General features: G+C 42.9%; 1 protein-coding gene across 31 annotated transcripts in view; it reads right to left on the bottom strand.

The window, feature by feature from the left end:
- ELMO1 (engulfment and cell motility 1) overlaps positions 1–22,062 on the bottom strand; it is a 582,820-nt gene that overhangs the window by 401,226 nt on the left and 159,532 nt on the right. For 20 of the 31 annotated variants that reach the window (XM_074035218.1, XM_045387647.2, XM_005549784.4 and 17 more), the window contains one exon: positions 8,944–8,994. The exons of the other annotated variants lie outside the window; for them this stretch is intronic. Coding sequence is in view for 17 of the 20 variants with exons in the window: in XM_045387647.2 (XP_045243582.1) it covers positions 8,944–8,994 (51 nt within the window). In the remaining 3 variants the exon portion in view is untranslated. The remainder of the gene's footprint in view (positions 1–8,943; positions 8,995–22,062) is intronic. 31 annotated transcript variants of the gene reach the window in all.

The following is a 22,062-nucleotide window of genomic DNA, read 5'->3' as shown; positions in this document are numbered from 1 at the left end:
CCTGCAGGCCTTGCTCCTTCCCTTGGTACCCATATCTAAGGAGACAGCCGTTCTTCAAAAAGTGCAGTTCCCACAGTGTTTGCTTTGGGGTAAATTTCCCTCTTCATCCTAGGACATAGGTGAACAACCGGAGGAGATACGGTCACTAAAGAGGAGGGGAGGAGTGTGGCAAGCCAGGAGGTGAGAGGACCATGATGGAAAGCTCCATGAGCCAGGAGTCAGAGGCAGGGCCACTTACATCTCTTTCACTGGCTATCTCTGCAGCCACAGTGAACTTCTCTCTTCACTTCTCTTGGCCTCATTTTCCCCATTGGTAGGTACACCAAGGAACTGTGATGAGATCATGTTTAAGGTTCCCTTCCACCCACAGTGTGACAAATTGCATCTCACCTGGGCAGTAACCCTCATCACAGAGTCTGCCAGGAAAGGGTGATCCACAGAGGTGAGTCCCACAAGTGACCGCCAATCAAAACGTTATGTCAAACTGGTGGGACCCTTTTAATGCAATATTTTTTTCAACTGAATCCAGAACAGGCAGGGATATACCTTCTTTTTATCTTCTCTAATTTCTAAATAATCTGGAAATACAGCTTTTATTACACAAAAAAAGTGGGAATCAAAGGTTTTGTTCTTAAAATATTGGAGTTTTGTAAGGAAATTTTGTTTTTGGATATTAGTTATCGCAGATCACTCTGTATATAATTTTGCTTAGCCTCTTCTCAGACAAGTCTTTCTAGTTATCCAGTGGAAAGGAATGTCCCTTCAAAATCCTCAGGATCCTCATTCACTGGTTCAATATACACTTCTGAAAAGCTTGACATTGTTCTGCACATTTGGGATACAGCAACAAATAAGACAGCCAAGGTTCTCACCCTCCCGGGGCTCACCCAAGCTTGGTGTGGCAGGTGGATAACTTTTAAAATTAACAATAAAAAATCAAATATTGATGTTTTATAGCAAAACCTAAAGTGGAGGGTTTGCATTAGAGCATGACTGATGGCTTCTTTAGATGGAGTGGTTTTCAGGGACAAGCAACCTAAGGTAGTGACATCCAAGGAAAGATCTGACTGACAAGAAAGACCCCACCACATTGGGGAGTGGAATATTCTGGGCAGCATCAATGGTTAGTGTCAAAACCCTGATTCAGGTGGAACAAGCCTGGTCTGTCTGGAGGGAGAGAAAGGAGAGGACTGATGTGTCTGGGGTCTGCAGGCCAGGGGGTGTGGAGGGAAGTGAGGGTGTGGAAGCGGCAGGCAAGGTAGCCTAGGATGTTCATGAGCATGCAGAGCTGAAGGAATCCCTGGTGGTGATGTGCTTCCCTGAATGGATGCATGTAAGTATCTGAGATGAATGTGTGGTACAGTTGGAGCCCTTAAAACAGCATTCATAGCCAAACATTGAGCAGCCATCGTGTTTACCAGTAGGACAATGGTGAAATAGTCATGATATGGTCATAGGATGAAATATTATATGGAACTACATGTGGAACTTTTAGAGAATGTAAAATAGTGAGAACATCCTCACGAGGCAATATTAAGAGAAATAGCCAGGATGCAAACATATTTTATTGTTTGCGGGAGGTGGGAATATGTGCTGTGGAGCGTGTGTATCTGCTAGAATGTCATGTCACCCAACATATAGAAGTGTGGCATTTACCATGAGTTCAAAACACATTTCACTAAATGAATGTACAAATGAATACATATATATATGAATGTCTAAATGAATCTATATATGAACCTATAAATGAATATACATTCATGTATGCACACATATGTATTCACGCATTTGCATACAAATGATCAAAGAAAGCAAGTAGATGTGACCTGTGCTTATTTATGAATTGTAATATTCTAAACAGTTTTCTTTGCAGGAAGCCTTAGTTTCTGCATTAATCTGCACCATTTTTATATTTGGGAGGAAAGAGTCAACATTATTAAAAAAATAAGATAGCCTTAGTTCTGATTTTTCAAGCAACCAGCACACATGAAAAGAATCTAATAGTCACATAGATCTTTGTATCAGACAGCAAGTTATATTTTCTGGTATTGTTCTAAGGATAGAAAAAAAGTTTTACTTTGGGCCATTGAAACAGCTAGATGTGGCTACCTCATGTCCCAGATAGGAAAGGGTTCTGGAACTCAGACTCCAGACTCCAAGGGAGGAAACAGCTCATAAAGGATTAGCCGTGGGCACAGGAAAGGGTACCGGTAGTGTGTGTGTGTCAAGCATTTAACATCTCTCTCCCAAAGATACAAGTTAAAATCATCCCCAAGAAACTGCTAGCATAACTCTGGATCCATGATGCCAATTAAAGAGTAGTCTAAAAACATCCTTAGGTTCAACAGTTTAATAGATATCTTCAAATGTACGGTCAATGTTGCCCAGCAATCCAATATTTTCCTGGAATGTTTGCTATGCCCTTTCAGAATAACTCCTCCACATCTTTTCTTCTCTCCTTAAACCCCCTCTATGCCTTTCTGCTGCCTCACCTCCATTGGTGATCATTTCATTGAGGAAATCAAAGCAATCAGCCAGGAGTTCCTTCATCTTCCTACTTCTAACAGCACCAGCTGCTGGCATCTCTACCCTCAAGCTCTGCTTCCTCCTAATAGATGCTGTGTGGCAGGGACCCTGTTTCCTACCAAAAGTCAACTCTTCCCCTCAGCTCTGGATCTCCTCTCCCCTGACCTTCTCAAGTATTCTACTTCAAATTTATCTCCCTTTCTTCTGTATCATCAGTTCTCTCTCTGCAGTGGATCATTTCCAACTGCAAAAGTCTCCAAAATCTCCCATCTTTAAAAAAAATAAACAGAAAGGTAAAAACAGCCATTGACCCAATTTCCCTATAGCTACTTCCTCATTTCTCTGCTTGCATTTTCAGCAACAGTTTTGGAAGAGGGAGTAGCTCTAAAGTGTTGCCTCCATTCTACCTCCTATTCTCCCCGCTCTTATGAGGCGCCCCTGTCCAACCCTGCATGGAGAGTGTCTCTACGATGCTATTAATACCTGTAGGTGGTAGCCCAGGAACCACCCTCATCTCATCTTCCTTATTACCTGGGCAACCTCCAACACACGTAAATACGCCCTCCTCCTTGAAACACTTGGCTCACCTGGCTTCTTGTTCGGCTCCTCCTCTAAACTTTAGAGTGTCCCCAGGGGTCTGTGCTGAGCCCTTCTCCTTTACTTTCCCCATGGTGACTTCTTCCAGCCCACAGCTTTAAATGACATTTGTACGGGGGTGGCTGGCACATCTGCATCTCTCCAGGCTTCCTAGTTGATGACATATCCTCATGGACACATAATGAACATCTCAAACTTTTCATCCTCTCCACCTTTCTATTCCAGTAAACAGCACGCAGTTAATTTTGCCAGAGCACCAGGAAGAACAGGACATCCTAGCTCAAAGAGCACCACATCCTGAAGCTCTGGGGCTTGCCCTCTATAACACTCCTTCCAACTCTCCAATTCCCTACAAGACAGGTAGCCCAAGCCCCCTGCATCTCCTGAACCTGCAAGAAACTCTGACCCTGTGCCCTGGCCGCCGTTGCAATCTGTCCTTGGGCAGCAGCCTGGGCATCTGTGACTCCTCTGCCCGCCAGCCTCCAATGGCTTCTTCTCCCATGAGCCAGGCTGCTGAAAGCGATGGCAAGAAATAGAATTTAAGGCATTTTACAACCCTTTATTAGTTTCTCAAACCAGGAGAGAAAAATGGAAAACCTGAATTGAAAAATGGAATTTCAAAAAAAAGGCATTAATGGGCTTATTAAGAATCTCCGATAACCTGAATCCACACAGTGACTGAGATAATACCATTTTTCTTATTGCCAGAAGGAATAAAACCCAAAAATCATTATGACAGGCCCTCTGACCTAGATAACGCTGATACCAGCTCCCTAAACCAGAAAGAGCAGAAAGCGAAGATTATGCTTACAGCTGACAAGGCAACACTAGGGACTTGATGAGCAGTTCTGCTTTCTGTAATACGTCCACACAGGCCAAAAGAAGGCGTAATGGGCAATAATTCAGTTCGCATATAATAGGGTTCACAAAAAAACTCATAGTTTGCAATCCTGACATGTTTTTAGCATGGGACATTATGATTCGCCTCTTTTGTACTATAACGGACTTAAATATATATTTGTGTTTTCTTTAATTAATACCAGCAAATGAGAGAGGTAGAAATATATGAGTACAGCCGGGTGCGGTGGCTCACGCCTGTAATCCCAGCACTTTGGGAGGCTGAGGCAGGCGGATAACTTGAGGTCAGGAGTTCAAGACCAGCCTTGCCAACATGGGGAAACCCTGTCTCTACTAAAAATACAAAAATTAGTCAGGCATGGTGGCACACACCTGTAGTCCCAGCTACTTGGGAGGCTGAGGCAGGAGAATCACTTGAACCCAGGAGATGGAGGTTTCAGTGAGCCATAATCGTGCCACTCTACTCCAGCCTGGGCCACAGAGCAAGACTCCATCTCAAAAAAATAATAATACACACACACACACACACACACAGAGAGTGCTACTGGAAGTTATCAAATAAAAAAATAAAGTTAGCCCAAAGTTAAGTTTCTTGTAGGTATCCCTTGAGAAACATTGTATCCCTTTATCTGAATATACACACACTTCCTTTCCACATACATAACAGGCATCCTTCTTTTTTTTTGTTTTTGTTTTGTTTTTTTTTTTTTTTTGAGGCGGAGTCTCGCTCTGTCACCCAGGCTGGAGTGCAGTGGCTGGATCTCAGCTCACTGCAAGCTCCGCCTCCCGGGTTCACGCCACTCTCCTGCCTCAGCCTCCCGAGCAGCTGGGACTACAGGCGCCCGCCACCTCGCCCGGCTAGTTTTTTTTTTATTATTATTTTTAAGTAGAGACGGAGTTTCACCGTGTTAGCCAGGATGGTCTCAATCTCCTGACCTCGTGATCCGCCCGTCTCGGCCCTCCAAAGTGCTGGGATTACCCCCCCATGCATCCTTCTATACAGGATGTTCTGCAACCTGCTTTTGTGTTAATAACAGGCTTTAGAGATACCTCCTCGGCAGCACGTATCACATTCTTACTAACAACTGCACAGTATTCTACAACATAAAAATTACCTACAGCACTTACCTAGTCCAACTGATAGACATATAACAGGTTCCCAGTTTTTGATCACTAAAAACAATGATGCATATAGCCATGCTTGGGCGTGTGTGTGTGTGTGTGTGTGTGTTCATCCTGCAGTGCTTTTGTGAGTCTATTTATTATATAAATTCCCAGCAGCAGTACTGTTAAGACAAAGGTATATGTATTTTAAACTTGGGTGAATACAACTAAATTGCCCTCCAAAGAGGGCACACAAATAGACTCTACTTCAAATTTTCAAAATCCTGACCCCACAGCATCTTTTCCTCACACTTTGATTATCTAGGACTGTAGATTTTCATCTGTAAGAGAGGCTGAAGTTCCTCCTAGATAGATAGATAGATAGATAGATAGATAGATAGATAGATAGATAGATAGATAGATAGATAGATATAGATAGATAGATATAGATAGATAGATAGATAGATAGATAGATAGATAGATAGATAGATAGATAGATAGATAGATAGATAGACAGACAGACAGATACATACATACATGCTTCTGGAATTCTTTCCAAACACAAAGTTTTTGTGGGGTTGTTTTAAGTTTTTGGTAGTCAAATTTACTGATCTTTTTCTTTATGGCTTCTGTGTTTTGTATTCTATTTAGAAGTTTCTCTCCACTTCAAGACTACAAATATAGTCACCGTAAGCACCTCTTAAAACAAAAATTTCAGAAGAGTAACAACAATGGTCTGGCAAGCCAAGCTTCTTCTGCTACGAACAATAGCCAAAGCTGATTTTAAAATATGCTGCATGCAACAGAGGACCTCAGACTCCATGCCCACAGCTATTATGATCATGGCAGGTAGGACACACTATTCAGCTCTGCACTCAGAAGTTCCCCAAACCCTGACTGCTCCAAACGTCACACACATTTGCACACATTCTCTGGGTGTGTTCCTGGCGCGCGCACGCACTCGCTGTCTCTCTCTCTTGCGCGCTTGCGCTCTCTCTCTCTCTCTCTCTCTCTCTCTCTCTCTATATATATATATATAAAACTCTGTCGCCCAGGCTGGAGTGCAGTGGCATGATCTCAGCTCACTGTAACCCTCGCCTCCCGGGTTCAAGCAATTCTCTGCCTCCGCCATCTGAGTAGCTGGGATTACAGGCACCCACCACCATGCCTGGCTAATTTTTGTATTTTTAGTAGTGACGGGGTTTCGCCATCTTGGCCAGGCTGGTCTTGAACTCTTGACCTCGTGATCCACCCCCCCTTGGCCTCCTAAAGTACTGGGATTACAGGTGTGTGCCACCGCACCCAGCTTATATTTTTATGGTAACAGGAGATGGATAAACATACCACACTAGAAAGATACACTTGTTTAACACGGCCACTAGAGAGACTGTCTAAAGATGTACCATGCAGTGGAGAAGCAGCAGCCATGTACAAGGCCTATTACAAATTAAACAGTGCAGGTTGTTTGTTTAGATCCTCTAGTATCAATGACCTAATTCTCTAGGAACAATCTAGAGCGACTGTTCTGTGATAAATGGAGACAGAAAACAAATTCATCAATCAACAAAAAGACCACCTTTGACAGAGTGGAGGTAAAACTCAGCATAGCTACACATTACATAAAAACAGGAGTGTGTGTGTGTGTGTGTGTGTGTGTTGTGCGTGCGCGCGTGTATGTATATCCGTGTGGGTGTTGAGATGTCCTTATCTGGCTTCAGGGAGAGTTCAGCTGAGGCAGAAGGAACTTCAAAAGCTAGTATAACACCATCTGCTGGCTTCTTTATGGTAGCTTCATAGGTGTTTTTTTTCTTTAAACATATTTTTATTGTGTATAAAAAAATGAACGAGTACATGCAACCTGTATTTTTCAGCTAAATGCAAAATTATAAAAAACAACCTATTTAAAGTTCACAGGTCGAAAATGTCTTGCTTATAGAGTAACTTCCCAATTCTAGACCCTGTGGCCACAGCCACAACACAACGTGGTTGCTTAAAAATGCAGATTCCTGGGGCCAATTCCCAAATACTGTAATCCACCCTCTCTATTAAGGCACCAGATATCAGCATTTTCAAAGTTTCACAGCTGATCCAAGTTTGGGAACCACTGCTTTTTGGAAACCATAAGCCAGTCTCTTGTAGGTGGGCTCCCATCTTTAATAGTGCCTCTTACACGGGCTTTCACATCTTTCCATTCACTGAGCTGGGAATGTGAGGATCATTCTCTCAAGAACACAAATTCCATTCTCCCTGATGACAAGTCATCCTAAGTTTCCTTTGGGATGCTGAAAAACTTCACCCTGTCTCATATCCAGCCTTCTTTCAAGGAGTGACTTAGATTGTGGAAATTTTGTTCATGAATCCATAGCAATAAAAAAATGAAACTAACTCCTTCTTTGCCTTAGAGAAGGCTTTGATTAAAAACCTGTCTTTTAGACTCTAAAAGGAAATAAAAGGCAAGGTCTACTTTTTCTGTCCAGCAAGCAGATGATTACATTTAGCAGGATAAATAGAAACTACAAAAACCAAACAAAACAATGGTCTAAAGGTCAAATTAACATTCATTCATGCTGACTTGAGTAAGAAGACCAATGCAAAGTCAGACAAAAATGCCTCAGCTCATCATGTAGCCACTGAAAAATGAGTAAAGATTATAATTTCCATTAAGTAGCAAAGCAGGCATCAAAGACAGTTCTGCGAACTGTAGCAACTCACTCCACTGAGCTCATCACTGTTTTTAGGTTCAGGATGTTATTGGGTAAAATGTTTAGGAGTTTCTAAGCCACTCTAACGTAATTTTCAACAATAAGAATTTATGGTAGTTACAGTACCCGCAGCTTAATTTTAGCCAGATGCTTTTCCCAATTTTTAAATTTATTTTTAGCCTACCACATGGCTTCAGTGGAAACTGAAAATGATAGTTAGACACAGTTTTCATCACATATGCAGAGTGAAAATAGTAACACGTGGTGTATTTGGGGCAGATTATTTTTTTAAGAAAGCAATGAAATGCACTGTAAAATAACATAGTTAGATACACTAATGTTACTACCTAAAGTATCGCCAAGCAAGTAGGAAAGATCAAGAAAAGAGACATCATCGACTACAATAGTCTAAATATACTGTAGCATCTTGTTTAGCAGCTTTAATTCAGAAGACTCTAAAGTTCTTTATGTAGAATCAGCTGTCAATGGAACAGTGAAGTGGCCAACATTTGTAAATTATTTTTATGAATTGTTGTAATAACCCATTAAAGCTACAAAGTACTTAAACTCTCTCTTTCACACAAACACACACACGCACACTGACTTTAAAGGGAAATAACCGACTTTGGTTTTGTTTGTTTGTTGTCTGAATTTGCTCAGATGGCATTAGGTGGATGTGTGAGCAGGTGGGTAAAACCAGTTGGTACAGGTGAGTGATCCCAGTTGTAACACAGAAGTTGTCAAGACGACCTCCAAACTCAAACCTTAAAGCAAAGTCCAATCTTTTGGCTTCCTTGGTCCACAATAAGAAGAAGAATGTCTTGGGCCACACATAAAATACACTAACGATAGCTGAATAACTAAATAAAATACAAAAAAACTCATGATGTTTTAAGACAGTTTACGAATTTGTGAATTCAAAGCTATCCTGGGCCACAGGTCAGACAAGCTTGCCCTTCGCTTGGAGTAAGGTCTTCCTCCTCTGCAGTGGGAAATCTATGGAGGAGCATTCCTGCTAATCCAGAATCTGCATGTCAGGACATTCTGGAAGCCTTTTGCTTTGCACTAAAGTCATCCTCAAAAATTAATATCTCACATATAGCAGAAACGCAGAGCAAAGAATTTACTGGGAAGTTAGAAGCTGAGATCAACTTACTGGAGATTTGGTTAATCGAAGGATAGTGCCATTTTTTATCTCATTGCGGTTCTGGAAAAGAAATAAAAAATCTTTGTAAATCTTCAAGTAGAAGCTTGGTAAAGAAGAGAACAAAGGCAAATATAATCTAGCAGATAAAACAGGCATTCAGTTTATTCTCACTTGAATAATTTTTAATTATTTCTAGAAAGGCTGTTAACTTTCTATCTGACAATATTCAGTACCAAGGAAGTGAATATAAACCCAAAGAAAAGGAATATGAGTCCCAAGTATAGCAAACAAAAAAATTAATTTTAAAAGGTTATTAAGGTCATATGACCTGACTCCTACATTTCTACAATTCCTGACTCCTACAATTACACTCTTACATATTTACCCAATAGAACTGAAAGCATGTGTCCACACAAGAATTTGTGCACTAATGTTTACAGAAACATTATCTGTAATAGCCAAAAAGTAGAAACAATACATAAGTCCACTACTTGATAAATGGATAAGCAAAATGTGTTCTTTCCATTCTGCAGAAAATTAATAAGTCATAAAAAAGGAATGAAAGGCGTGGTGGCTCACACCTGTAATCCCAGCACTTTGGAAGGCCAAGGCAGGCGGATCACCTGAGGTCAGGAGTTCAAGACCAGCTTGACCAACACGATGAAACCCCGTCTCTACTAAAAATACAAACAAACAAAAAAAAATTAGCCAGGCATGGTGGCGGGTGCCTGTAATCCCAGCTACACAGGAGGCTGAGACAGGAGAATTGCTTGAACCCAGGAGACAGAGGTTGCAGTGAACTGAGATCGCACCACTACACTCCAGCCTAGAAAACAAGAGTGAAACTTTGTCTTAAAATTAATAAAAGGAATAAAGTACCAATACATGCTACAACATGGATAAACCTTGAAAACATTACACTAAGTGAAAGATGCCAGACACAAAGGCTTCATGTTACATGACTGCGTTTGCATGAAATGTCCAGGATGGGCAAATCAACAGAATCAGGCATTAGGATAAATGGTTGCCTAAGGCTGGGGGAGGGAAGCAATGGGAATGACTGCTTGGTGGGTTCAGTATTTTCTTCTGGGGTGATGCAAATGTTTTGGAACTAGATTGGTGATGGCTGCACAACACTGTGAATGCACTAAACACCCCCTTTAAAAGGTGGATCACTGTGACATCTGTCTCAGTAAAGCTGTTTCTTTAAAAGGGTTATTAAAGAGCTTCGTTTCTTAACATTTGCTGGTTCCTTTTGCATGTTGCCTTGAAGTTAAGAATAAATAGCATAAATAAGCAGCTCTCCAATCAGCCTGCCTCCATGTGGCAAGTATATTTGAAGTGAGTGTTATGAAGCTACCACTTAGCATCTGATGTGGTTTGGCTTTGTGTCCCCACCAAAGTCTCATCTTCAATCATAATCCCCATGTGTTGAGAGAGGGACCTGGGCGAAGGCAATCGGATCACAGGGGCAGTTTCCCTCATGCCATTCTCATGAGAGTGAGTGAGTTCTCACGAGATCTGATGGTTTTATAAGGGGCTCTTTCCCCTCTGCTTCTTTCACACACTCACTGACTCGCTGCCATGTAAGACGTGCCTGCTTACCTTTCTACCATATTTGTAAGTTTTTTGAGGCCTCCCCAGCCATGCAGAACTGTGAGTCAATTAAACCCTCTTTTCTTTATAAATTACCTAGTCTCGGGTAGTTGTTTATAGCAGCGTAAGAACAGATTAATACAGCATCTTTGACATTGAAGATAGAATTTCATTGGTGGTTTTATTTGTACCACACATAATTTCCAGGAGGAGGCCTTCCAGGACTCACCATGGTTGCATGCCCTACCTGGTATGCTGAAGTTGGGGGTTAATAAATCTGCCTTCAGGATCACTACCTTGCATAATATAAGATCAAGCCACAAGCTGGAGTTTGCTCAGGACTCAGTAGACACACTGAGGTGGTAGGAAATTTCTTGATGAGATGCCAAAGACACATAAAATTGCTTGCTTCCTCAGCCAATTCTGATGACTTTTTGGACAATGAATTTTCTAAAAGAACCACCCAGAAGGGGGCAGCCTTCAGGCCAGAATTCCCTCCAAAAGAAAAGCAGATCTGAACATTTCACACCAAGTGCAGGCAGGCCCGAAAACCCAACACCACCAGATCTGGGCCCTACGTGTGCAATTTAGCCCAGTGTAGAGCATCCCCTGATGCACTGGGTCACCTCTGGAGAGAGCCAGCTCGTCATTACCGGAAGCAGGTAAGCATGGTACTGAATGTCTCTTGGCAGGCAGGCTGAGATAGGAGATGGGGAAATGAATTCAAGTCATTTTTAAAATCTCTTTTCAACTCTAAAATTCTGACTCTGTGAGAAATGAAAAGGAAGATGGCAAATACTAACAACAGAGTTCTAAGGAAGCCGAATACATAACATACCCTTTCTTTGCTCAAGCTCTAAACAACTTGAGAAAATAAGATGGAGAATGAAAAATCCTTTGTATTAGTGACTATGAAGAACAAGTCTCAGAGTGAGCCAGCAGACGTGCTGATTGAACCCTTGGGTCAGGCACACCTGTTCATATAAGGCTTAAGGCAGTTCTCTTCCTAAGAGGAAAGAGGTCTAATTTATTCTTACCAAATTTTCCAAACAGGAAGGGAAGAAGGTTCTAGGGGTATAAAAATGTCAGGAGGGTTTAGAAACAATCTTTTTTTTTTTTTTTTTTCCCCCAGAAGAAGTCTTGCTCTGTCACCCAGGCTAGAGTGTAGTGGCACAATCTCGGCTCACTGTAACCTCCGCCTCCCATGTTCAAGCGACTCTCCTGCCTCAGCCTCTCGAGTAGCTGTGACTATAGGTGCCCACCACCATGCCCGGCTAATTTTTGTATTTTCAGTAGAGACGAGGTTTCACCATATTGGGCAAGCTGATCTCGAACTCCTGACCTTGTGATCCGCCCACCTCGGCCTCCCAAAGTGTTGGGATTATAGACGTAAGCCACCACACCTGGCCCAGAAACAATCTTTCTAATAATCATGGAAGTTTGGAGTTGTGATGAGGCATTCCTAACAAAAGCAATAAACTAACATTTATTGAAAGGAACTGGGCTGGGAGTTTTTGTTTCTCATGCTTATGTAACCAACATTACACCTCTATGCCCACGTTAAAGATAAGAAAGCAAAGCTGCTGAGAGGATGAGTTATTTGCCCAACATCATGGAGGGGATGAGAGGACTCAAACCCAGGTAATCTGGCAACAAAGGCTGTGCTCTGTGTGCCTGACAAAGGCAAGACCCAGACCTTGCATTTACCCTCAGAGGGGAGAGTTCATCAGTCGCTCAACATACATGACAGCAAATAATCAAGACTGGATTCCTAAGTGCTAAGGAATGCTCCCCAGAGTCCCAGGGCTTCCCCACCACACCCAAGGCGACATACTGGGTGCTGGGTGGGAGGAGGGCTGGGAGAAGTTCCTCATTGGCCTCTAGGCTCCCTCAGGCACTCCTTCAAGGTTCACTGCTTCCTTTTTGGAACCCAAGCAAGACTGCTTTCCAGAAAGGGTCTTGATGATTGTTTGTTTCAAAGCAAAGCATGATTAAATCCTCTGATAAAGCTGGGCTCAATTCCTGCTCTGCTTCCCACCAGCTGAGTGGACTCAGTACAAGCTACTTAATTCCTCAGACCTAAGTTCTCTTCCCAAAAGTGGGAAGAACAATGCACTGTTAGAGGTGAATAAGAACAAGAGGAAACGGACATAGGCACTGCATCTAGACTCGAACTGGCTGAAGAATGGGAGCAATTCCTGTTGTCCCAGAGACAGCAGCACCTTCTGCCTGTGCCTTCTCAGTCAACAATTACATTTATCTTCTCTCCTTTCCTTCCCCCATGCTTTTATATCAGTGTCTTGTACTTCAAATGAAAAGGAGATATGTAGAAGAACTAATAAAATATGCATTAAAAATTTAAGGTCCTGGCAGAAAGGCAGAGCAAACTCAGAAACAAAGGCAGTGGTAGACCACTGCATATTCTATCCAGAAAGTCAACTGGATTACAGCTTTTTCACCATGTGCTGATGACACCTTTGGCTTTGTAAGAAAGGCCTAACTTAAGATGTAAACTTCATTAACAAAGGAAGAGGCTTGTCATTGTTCTGATTTCATAAATCCCACACAGGAGGCATAGTCCACAGCTTAAAAGTGATGGGGCCACCCAGACTGGACACACAATTCACTTCCAAGCGGGAAAACCTGGTGCAAGTGGCATGGCTGTCCTTATGCTCCCAGCTTTCTCATGTCCCCGGCTTTCTCATATGGAAAACGAGGATATTGCCTATTTCCTAAGGTTATTCTGAGGACCAAGTGCGATAACCCATTTAAAGTCCTTAAAACGGTGCCTGGCACATTGCAAATGCTAGAAAGAAATGAGAGAGACAGAGAGAGAAAGGGAGAGAGTTCACTGTTTATTATTAAGCACAAAAATAATACGTAAAAAGCACATTGCTATATTCTTATTTGTTTTTAGCTAGACCCTATATGTAAATAATAAATAAAAATAATAATACAATCTATGTTACACCAAGGACAGAAACATCTACCCAGCAGGATAACAAATATTAGCAAATGCATACCTCTTCTGTAAGTTGACCAGCATGTCTAAGGAGGAATTCTGTCTCACAGGCATGCTTCGTATTGGAGGCAGGGAATCTCTCACCCACTTTTTTTATCCTACTCAACCCTCAGTCTGTTTCAGAGGGAGCAGCCCTCTAAGCATCAATAAGTGCTGTCTATGTGCTTTTACTTATTCATCTTTTTTTGTTCATTGGCTGTCTCCCTCACCCCTAAGATGTCACCTCCAAGAGAGCAGATAGTTTAGTATGTGTATATGACTCCCATCCAGAATAGTGGACACCTATGACCCGGCACATGCCGGCACTCAAAAACTATCTGTTGAATAAATGGCTAAATTACTCTATGCCAGGCACAGATGAGGCACCAAGGCAGATACAAAGTTAAATAGGACTAATTCCTGTCTGCTGGGAATTGGTCAGTGAGAGAAACTGACATGTAATAACTGTATCTGTACCATGGCAGAGACCTGGGGGTGACCAGCGCTGCATCAGCACATAGGTGTGATGCGAGGAGAGGGGAAGAACAGGGTGTGCAGCAAAGGTTTTTAGAGGAGATGACATTCAAGATGGCCCTCTGCACATAGGCAGGATTTCCCAGGAAAGAGGTGGAAACAGCACATCTCAAAGCTCTGAGGCACGAAAGGACAAGACCGGAGAAAAGTCCTGTGTGGTCGCTTAGAGCTGGAGATGCAGGAAGAAAAGGAAGACGGGACACTTGAAAGGCAGACTGATCTTCTACCATTTAAGAAGAGGGAGGAGCAGGGGTAAGAAAGGGGTGGCGCTCCAGCTCTGATTTGCTGTTAGCAAACGTGTCATCTCTCTCAAGGAGCCAGCTGGGCAATATGGCAGTCGTATCCGTCCACAAATATTCTCCTGAGAAGGAGAATTGCAAAGCTCAGGCTTTGGGAACAAGGGTCATGTGGCCGCTTCATGAGAAAGGAATCCAGAGCCTCTGGACTGAGAACAGAAACCGTCTACCTCACCCCCATACTCAGCTGGTCACTAAGAATGCACACCTTCCAATGTCTGCAGTAACAGCACTTTGTATGCTTCCTCTGTCTTCACTGGCATAACTTTATTCTTCCAGAAGTCTCCTGCTTAGGCAGATGGCATGACTGCTCATTACAGAACTTTCTGAAAGACCCAGAAACTCAAATGAAAAACATCAACTGTTTATCCTCTAAGGTTCTTTGAATCCCTTGCCTCGAAACCTGCAGTTTCCACCAATCCGAACTGTTGTATCATGACCCATACATGCTTTGAAAGACCCAACTAAACCAAACTTCCAATTCTCAATAAATTCTGACTTTACTTTCTGTGATAGCCTTTTTTTTTTTTCGGTACAGCTGGGGGTGGTGTGGTACTGGGTGGCCTTTTTGATGTGTCAGCTTGACTAGAATACAGTTCCCAGTTATGTGAATACTAATCTACATGTTGCTGTAAGGTATTTTGTAGATGTGATGAAAGTCTATAATCATTTGACTTTAAGTAAGAGAGATTATCCTAGATAATCTCAATGGGCCTGCTTCAATAAATTGAAAGGCCTTAAAAACAGAGTTGTTTAGCCGGGCATAGTGGCTCATGCCTGTGGTCCCAGCTAATTGGGAGGCTGAGGTGGGATGATTGCTTGAGCCCAGAAGGTCAAGGCTGCAGTGATCTATGATCCCACTACTGCACTCCAACGTAGGCAACAGAGCAAGACCCTGTCTCTTCAAACAAGACAAAACAAAACAAAAAACAAAACACTAACAATAAAATAGAGCTGAGGGTTCCTTGAAGGAACAAATTCTATCTGTGGACAGTAGATAGCAGATTTAGTCTGTGTCTCAGAATTCCAGCCTTCCCTGTGGATTTCGCGTTTTCCTAACCAGCTCCCATAATCCCACGAGGTAATTCCTTGCAATCAGTTCAAATACATCTCCTACTGGTGCTGCATCTCTAGTGCAGTCCTGACGAATTCACCTCTGCCTGAGATACTGACAAAGTGTTGCATGCTGATGTTCTCCCTCAACAAGGTGAGCAACAAGGTCATCTCTGTCTTATCAACAAGTGGTATGGGTGACACTTGGGAGCCATCTTTTGACAGGGTCAATCCAAGCAACATTCATCTGAGGCAAGGTCACTTTGCTCAGGCCAAAGAAACCGCATCAAATGGCATATGAAAGTGTGTGGAGGGCCAGGCGCTGTGGCTCAAGCCTGCAATCCCAGCACTTTGGGAGGCTGAGGTGGGTGGGTCACGAGGTCAGGAGTTCGAAAGCAGCCTGGGCAACATGGTGAAACCCGGTCTCTAATGAAAATACAAAAAAATTAGCCGGGCGTGGTGACGGGTGCCTGTAATCCCAGCTACTCAGGAGGCTGAGCAGGAGAATCGCTTGAAATTGGAAGGTAGAGGTTGCAGTGAGCGAGATCGCGCCACTGCACTCCAGCCTGGGCAGCAAGAGCGAAACTCTGTCTCAAGAAAAAAAAAAAGTACCTCACTGGGGCATTGCAACTGAATGGAGAGACTTGGCTCTAAGGCTTTAAAGTGGCAAATGGGAAGGGGATCATCATGGCGGACGGGAGGCAGGACTAGATTGCAGCTCCAGATAGTGCAGCATGCCGAAGTTCGCATTGTGGATTTTAGCTCCAGATAGATTGCAAGGACAAACCAGTAATCCCGAGAGGACCCACAGACCCTCTGAAGGAAGCAGACTGGCTCCCGCAATACCCAGGAGACACCCCAAATACTGTGAGTGCCCCAACTGTGGAAGTAGGAAAGGGAGACCCTCCTCTCCGAAAACACTCCCACTAGAGAAGCTGAAGGTCTGTTTGCAGGAGAAGTTTCCAACCTTACCTGGAGCTGAGCCAATTTAGAGAGCAGAGAGAAATACAAAGTAGAGGAAGCAGCAGAAAGGTCCTGGGAGCTCCCTGCATCGCCTAGCAGGCCATTACGGCCTGGCACCACAAGGATCCAATGGGAGGGTAGACACTGGAGCAGCAGGTATAACTCCACAGAGAGAAGGAAATCTGTAGCCGAACTTTGTATGGTGGGAGTGAGACTGGCCCTTCAGTTAGCGTGGGAGCTGGGTGAAGCCTGTCACTGCCGGCCTTCCCCCACTTCCCTGACAACCTGCATGACTCAACAGAGGCAGCCATAATCCTGGAGACATCACACTACCTGATTTCAAACTACACTATAAGGCCATAGTCACCAAAACAGCATGGTAGTGGTATAAAAATAGGCACATAGACCAATGGAACAGAATAGAGAACACAGAAATAAACCAAAATGCTTATAACCAACTGATCTTCAACAAAGCAGACAAAAACATAAAGTGGGGAAAGGACACCCTTTTCAACAAATGATGCTGGAATAATTGGCAAGCCATATATAGGAGAATGAAACTGGATCCTCATCTCTCACCTTTTACAAAAATCAACTCAAGATGAATTAAGGACTTAAACATAAGACCTGAAACTATAAAAATTCTAGAAGATAACATTGGAAGAACCCTTTTAGACATTGGCTTAGACAAGGATTTCATGACCAAGAAGCCAAAAGCAAATGCAATTAAAACAAAGATAAATACCTGGGACATTAAAGAGCTTTTTGCATGGCAAAAGGAACAGTCAGCAGAGTAAATAGACAACCCACAGAGTGGGAGAAAATCTTCACAATCTATACATTTGAAAAAGGACTGATATCCAAAATCTACAAGGAACTCAAACAGATCAGTAAGAAAAAAAAAAAAAATCCCATCAAAAAGTGAGCTAAGGACATGAACAGATAATTCTCAAAAAAGGATATACAAATGGCCAAGAAACATATAAAAAAATGTTCAACATCCCTAATGATCAGGGAAATGCAAATCAAAACCACAATGCTATACCACCTTACTCCTGTAAGAATGGCCATAATCAAAAAAATAAAAAAAATAGTAGACATTGGCATGGATGTGGTAAACAGGGAACACTTCTACACTTCTGGTGGGAATGTAAACTAGTATAACCACTGTGGAAAACAGTGTGGAGATTCCTTAAAGAACTAGAAGTAGAACTACCATTTGATCCAGCAATCCCACTACTGGGTATCTACCCTGAGGAAAACAAGCCATTATTCAAAAACAGATACTTGCACACGCACGTTTATAGCAGCACAATTCACAATAGCAAAATCGTGGAACCAACCCAAATGCCCATCAATCAATGAGTAGATAAAGAAACTGTGGTGTATATACATGCATACACACACATATATACACACACACACATATATACACACACATATATATACACATACATATATACACACATATATACACACACATATATACACACACACATACACATCTATATATGAGATGGAATACTATGCAGCCATAAAAAGGAGTGAGTTAACAGCATTTTCAGCAACCTAGATGAGACTGGAGACTATTATTCTAAGTGAAGTAAATTAGGAATGGAAAACCAAATGTCACATGTCCTCACTGATATATGGGAGCAAAGCTATGAGGACACAAAGGCATAAGAATGATACAATGGACTGTGGGGACTTGGGGGGAAGAGCAGGAGGGGGGGCAAGGGATAAAAGATTACAAATATGGTGCAGTGTATACTGCTCAGGTGATAAGTGTACCGAAATCTCACAAATCACCACTAAAGAACTTATGTAACCAAATACCACCTGTACCCCAGTAACTTATGGGAAATAAATAAAGTGTGTAAAGAAGAAAAAAACAATGCGGCAATACTCCCCACAAACAGGGAAAGGGATTCCATGAAAGCAAAGAATGTATCTATCAACTCACAGTGCCAAGAAATTGCCACATGCCCTCTCTGGAAAATGAGTCTTTAATCTTTCATTTCTCCTATGATCTTCAGACCATCTGTTTTAGAATCACCATGGGTGAGTATTAGGATGCAGATTTCTGGGGATTCCCCTCCACAGCCCATGAATCAGGGACCTGGTTTGCTGCATTTTCACTATGATCCCAAGTAACTCTGATGCAAAATGAAGTTTAGAATCACCACAGTCTAAACTTTTGTTAAGACTACACATGACATTTGGAATAAATATTCTGAATTTTGAGGTAATAAATAATAAAGTTTGAAGCAAACAAAACTCATGTCAGCTTCTCAAAAATGAGAAAACCAGCAGAAAGAACATTTCTGCAGGGAAATGTCCTGACTGAACACAATGTATGAGGAGAATGACAAATGGCCCAGTGAAAGCCAGCCAAAGCCCTGCTGTCATATTTACCAATACCCAGCAGTTCCAGACTGTACCAGCCCCTGCCATTCACAGACATCTCGATAGGATGTCTTTGTGTCTTTACTAGTTCATCGACTCAGCCTCCATGCAGATTGAGTAATAAGATGGCACAGAAAAATGTCATTGTTGTCATATGTTTCCCTCTGAAATCTGTTTTTCTCAGTATGCCAACTTTCTACTGAGTCAGATAAATTAAGAACTCTGCCTACTCAAAAATCCCAATTCTATTCTCCTTCCTGTCTTTTAGCAAGGACAACAGGAGGTCCACAGGGAGGAAGGCTTCCGATCCCCTGCATTCAGGCCCTGTGGAGGGCAGGAAGCTCCAACATCTTCCCTGGCTCCATCTCTTCTCACTCCCTCTCCATCCTTGTCTGTGTCTGTCTCTTTCTCCAGATGTGAGGAGGCCCTTACTTTGGATATGTTACTGTAAAATAATGCAGTTGTTCAGGTCTATTTCTTAATCATCACAGAGACTGTTTTTGCATGCATGCCTGATCGCTTTTGTCCACTGTGTGTCCATTTTTTTGATGTTCACATCTTCAGGCTAATGAAACAACTGAGGGCAATATATGATATGCTGGTTGCTAAGTTACAGAGCAATGTCTCCAGACAGGACTACGGATCTGACCGTTAAGGAGGCATGTTAGAACGTTAAGGAGGCATGTTAGAAATACCCTAAAATAAAATCCAGACACCACCCAACCCCCGCCAAAAAAAAAGGGCGGGGAGAAGGCAAAGAGTTGGGGATGAGGAAGAAGGATAAGGAAGAAAAAGTGGTCAGCTGCTGTAAATGCCCATTCCACATAACAGAGGCTCCAGCCTTCCAGGGGCTGCTCACCATCAGAAACGGCAACCCCGCCACCCCATTAGAGTGGTAGCACTTCGTTCCCACCCATTAATTTGAAGAATTTGTGGTTTGACTTCTTTTCTACTCTTTTTTCATGCTCCTAAGTGAGAATTCCATTTTCAGCTGTTGTCTTTTTCTCCAATCATTTCGCTTTCCACAGGACCCAGATATACTGTACCCAATTCCCAAAGCCGAAAAAAGAAAGAACAAGACAAGTATTAAGAGATATCTATTAACTACCTATTTGTGGTCTGTAAACACAGAACATGAAGGTGAAGGGCCTGTTCTGCAATAAATGGTTTGCTCTCTCTATATCTGTAATAAGATCTGGGTCAGAAGGAGCAGACAGAGGTGGGTAGACAGCTCCCAGGAGCCAAGGGTATCTGTCAGGACATGGCAAGCCTGAGGGAAAGGACAGAAGGAGACTGCCTGTCCCCTTCAGTGTTTTAACCAAGGACTTGTGGAAGATAGAAAGAAAGAACAACATGCTTTTCTGGAGATGACAAACTCGCTTTAAAGGAACATGCACTACCAGATGTCCACGATTAAAAAAAAAAAACAAAAAACAAACAAAAAAGCAGACCCCTGTTGAAAGACATGAAGTTGCTTGCTTCCTTAGTCAATTTCACATGATAGAAGCCAGCACATACCTACTTTTGCCTGGTGTCCAGGCTGGGACTAAAAGCTCAGGGTAGAACCCAGTTCATGTCCACATCTCTAATACTGTAGGATAAGAATTACTGACTCGAATCTGTTAAACAGTAATGGAATACAATTATGTCGATGTGAATCTTGGACTTGGCCTTGAAGTTAGGTGTAGGCAGTCCCCTTGAGCACAGCAGCTGAGGGGGGCCATCTTGGCATTTCAGACAGTGGGGCAGCCCCAGCAAGGGCATAGTGTGAGCACTAGAGGAGTGTGATACCTGTCGCGGGACAGGTGCTGTGCTGGGAGAACAATGAGGAGTTAGGGTGATGGAGCCACAGTGGTCTGGCAACTGCGAGAAGCAGAGGACTGGGAGGAAGGAAGCCCTGGTTGGGCCTGACCAGCTCACTTCCCATGTGACCTTGGGCATGTCATTTTGCTTCAGTCCCTCATCAACAGAATGGAGGCAAGGGACCCAGGGCCATTGGTCAGTTCTCTCCTCTTCTCTTTCATTTGCACTGCCATAAACAAAGAGGAAACGTTTACAGCTTTTGAGAGAGACTACTGATAGGATGAAGGGGATGTTTTAGGGAAATGAATTTGTTGAAGCAGCTAATGAAATGGGAGGGGAATGCGTTCAGTAGACTGAGCAAGATGAGGGAGGACTTCAGCAACACACTACTCCCTCCCTCCATGGCAGAGCTTGGCCCTTATTACATCAGACTGCAGGCTCCAACCTTGGCATCGCCGGCTCTGAGCATCTCTCAGCCTAAGAGTTAACAACCCAGCAGACAAAGCCAACATTCGAAAGGTAAAGGAGGAACAAGTTCTAAAACAAGGCTGTATGTCTTTGCTCCCATACACAGCACCCAGTAGAGTCAACAGGATGATTTTGTAACATATGACTAAGGCCTTTGAAATGTTCAAATTCTATGAATTTATCCTACCAACACATCAGAGATGCAATAAACATTTTATGAAAGACGTTTGCTACAACACTGTTTACAGAAAAAAAGGCTAAAAGCAAGGCCAAATATTCCAGTTATTCATTTATTGTCTCTCAACTCAAAACCATTCTTGGCCCTGCTTTCTGACAGGTTGCCAGCTGCGGCAATGTGACGCTTCACCAATAGAGGGCACTGGAGTGACTCTGCCTGGGGAAAGCACATTCCCTTTGGGATCCACCATTACCATTTCATGGGCAAGTCCTCAAGCCTCCTGCACCCGGGCTCTGCTCTCCCTACCAGGGACTGCTTCAAAGCAGCTCTGCCTACCCAAGCTTCTGACAACAGAGACGCATCTATAGTGCCGCACAGCCAGCTGGCCAGCTGCTTTCCTCTGACAAGTCTCTGTACCACCCATGGGTCGTGACGTCCCTGTGGTGGCCATGCCCTCTTTGAAGAACCCTGGGGGATGAGCAATGCCTGCTCTTGGTCTTTAGTTCCTCAGTTACCCACTCTTCCTCAAACTGGAGGCCATAGCTTCTTTTCTGCAACTGCTGCTTCTGGACCCATAGGAATTCTCTTTTACTCACAACTAACCAGCTTCTACTAGCTGTCAATGATTTACACTGGAATATCCCCTGTTTAAATAACAGTATGGTTTCTGTATCCTGATTAGATGCTGGCTGAAATCCAAAGTCTTGCAAATGTCCCCTAACACAAAGAAAACCTGAAGTAAATTATGGTAAGGCAGGCCAAAGATATACCATGTAGCCATCGAAGTGCTGCTATGAAAGAATGTTCAGTAATATGGGACCCTGGGACAC

The sequence above is a fragment of the Macaca fascicularis genome, chromosome 3, assembly GCF_037993035.2.
Source record: "Macaca fascicularis isolate 582-1 chromosome 3, T2T-MFA8v1.1".
NCBI lineage: Eukaryota > Metazoa > Chordata > Mammalia > Primates > Cercopithecidae > Macaca > Macaca fascicularis.
This window is presented reverse-complemented; position numbering and strand designations above follow the sequence as displayed.